Source organism: Nanorana parkeri, unplaced genomic scaffold (genome assembly GCF_000935625.1).
Source record: "Nanorana parkeri isolate BGI_ZX_2015 unplaced genomic scaffold, ASM93562v1 scaffold3239, whole genome shotgun sequence".
NCBI classification, from domain to species: Eukaryota; Metazoa; Chordata; class Amphibia; order Anura; family Dicroglossidae; genus Nanorana; species Nanorana parkeri.
Window position 1 is genome coordinate 29,284 of NW_017309507.1, and position 1,663 is coordinate 30,946.

At 52.3% G+C, this 1,663-nt stretch overlaps 1 protein-coding gene across 1 annotated transcript in view; it reads right to left on the reverse strand.

Annotated features, from left to right (window-relative positions):
- The window catches only part of LOC108802951 (cystatin-B-like), a 3,536-nt gene that overhangs the window by 722 nt on the left and 1,151 nt on the right, over positions 1 to 1,663 (reverse strand). The window contains exon 2 of the mRNA XM_018574795.1: positions 950 to 1,051. Within this exon, the coding sequence (XP_018430297.1) occupies positions 950 to 1,051 (102 nt within the window). The remainder of the gene's footprint in view (positions 1 to 949; positions 1,052 to 1,663) is intronic.

Here is a 1,663-nt window from a genome sequence, read left to right on the forward strand (position 1 = left end):
GTGCACAGGTAAGGTCCGAGGTAAGGTCCCAGAGTCACTGGCCCTGGGCGGTCCTCCATGGTGCACGGGTAAGGTCCCAGAGTCACTGGCCCTGGGCGGTCCTCCATGGTGCACGGGTAAGGTCCCAGAGTCACTGGCCCTGGGCGGTCCTCCATGGTGCACGGGTAAGGTCCCAGAGTCACTGGCCCTGGGCGGTCCTCCATGGTGCACAGGTAAGGTCCCAGAGTCACTGGCCCTGGGCGGTCCTCCATGGTGCACAGGTAAGGTCCAACTCCCAGTGTATGAGCGCAGGACACCTTGGTGATACCCAGAAGGAGCAATACCATGACACCCCGATCTTACAGAACGATTACAACTGCGTAGATAATCCAGTTTGGCTTTTTTGATCTTAACATAAGTCTAGAGAAAAGCCGCCACGTTACAGAGGCTCCCAATTCCCCCTTCATCAGGGCTGACAGACAAAACCATGCAAAAGGCAAATGTGAAAAAACAAACATTTAAAAGTTTGATCATAATTGTTTTCTACGTCGCCTTTCCATGGTTTCGTTAGTCAGCCCTGAGGAAGGGGGAATTGTGAGCCCCCTACATGCATTGGCTTCTCTCTACAGAGTACAGACTTTTACATTACAATCAGTCAAGTTCTAGGTTTGTGGTGCTCTCCTTTTTTTGACTTCCACCGGGGCCTGGTGGATACCCGTGAGGACAGAAATCAGCCCCCTAGGACCAAGACTATATTAGGTCACACACTTGTGGTCCAGCACTCCAATACCTACACTCTGCGCCCCGATCTCACAGGGGTGGCATGATTATGGCATCCTATCATAACTCACCACTCAGCAATGCAATATGTATGTGCCAATATAAACAAAACTCCGGGATTGGAGTATCCAGCTCTGCCGCGAGGCAGCCATAGACCAGGCCGCTCAGCCGCAGTGCGGAGGCGACTCACCTTCACAAAATAGTTTGTTCCGTTGACCAATTGGGTTTTATACGAGACGGCAACGAAGGTGTCAAACTGTTTGCCATGTTTCTGCTCCAACTCCGCCTTCACCTGAGGGGACAAATGTAAAGGACATTAGACTCTGGTGTATGGACAGGCTTCATGTACTCACCACACCGGTCCTCATCTATACCCCTCCATGCTATAGGCCCATAGTGATGAAGGTTTCCATTCACGTCACAGAACATCAAATGCCCGGCGCGTGTGATGACCCGTCCCCTAGAGGGGCATGCAAGTGCCAGGAAATTACCACATGCCCTCCCCTGAAGAGGAGCGCCCGCATTGGTCCGAGGAAGAAGACGGGGACAGCACGGAGGTGTGGGGACTGGGACAAGTGTTGGGGGAGGGGGAGGTATTCGTTACCTAAAAGTCCACTTTAATGAGGAAAATCAATTGCGGGACCAAAGTTCTAGATAGATGATCGGTCTCTGTGGTGCGGAGTTCCTCCTATAAACCACTTTGTGTTGTAATGAGGATCCCGAGTGTACGAAGGAGGAACTTCCACAACACGTCGCCGGTTACTCATCTCAGACAATGCCGGGTGTGGGTCACATGATCAGGGTGCAACTCCCAACCAAATCACATTCGGATGAGTCACCTGCCAGAGGATTTGGAATTCAGAACTCCCTCTACATACAGCTCTGTGTGCACCCCGGGGGGGGG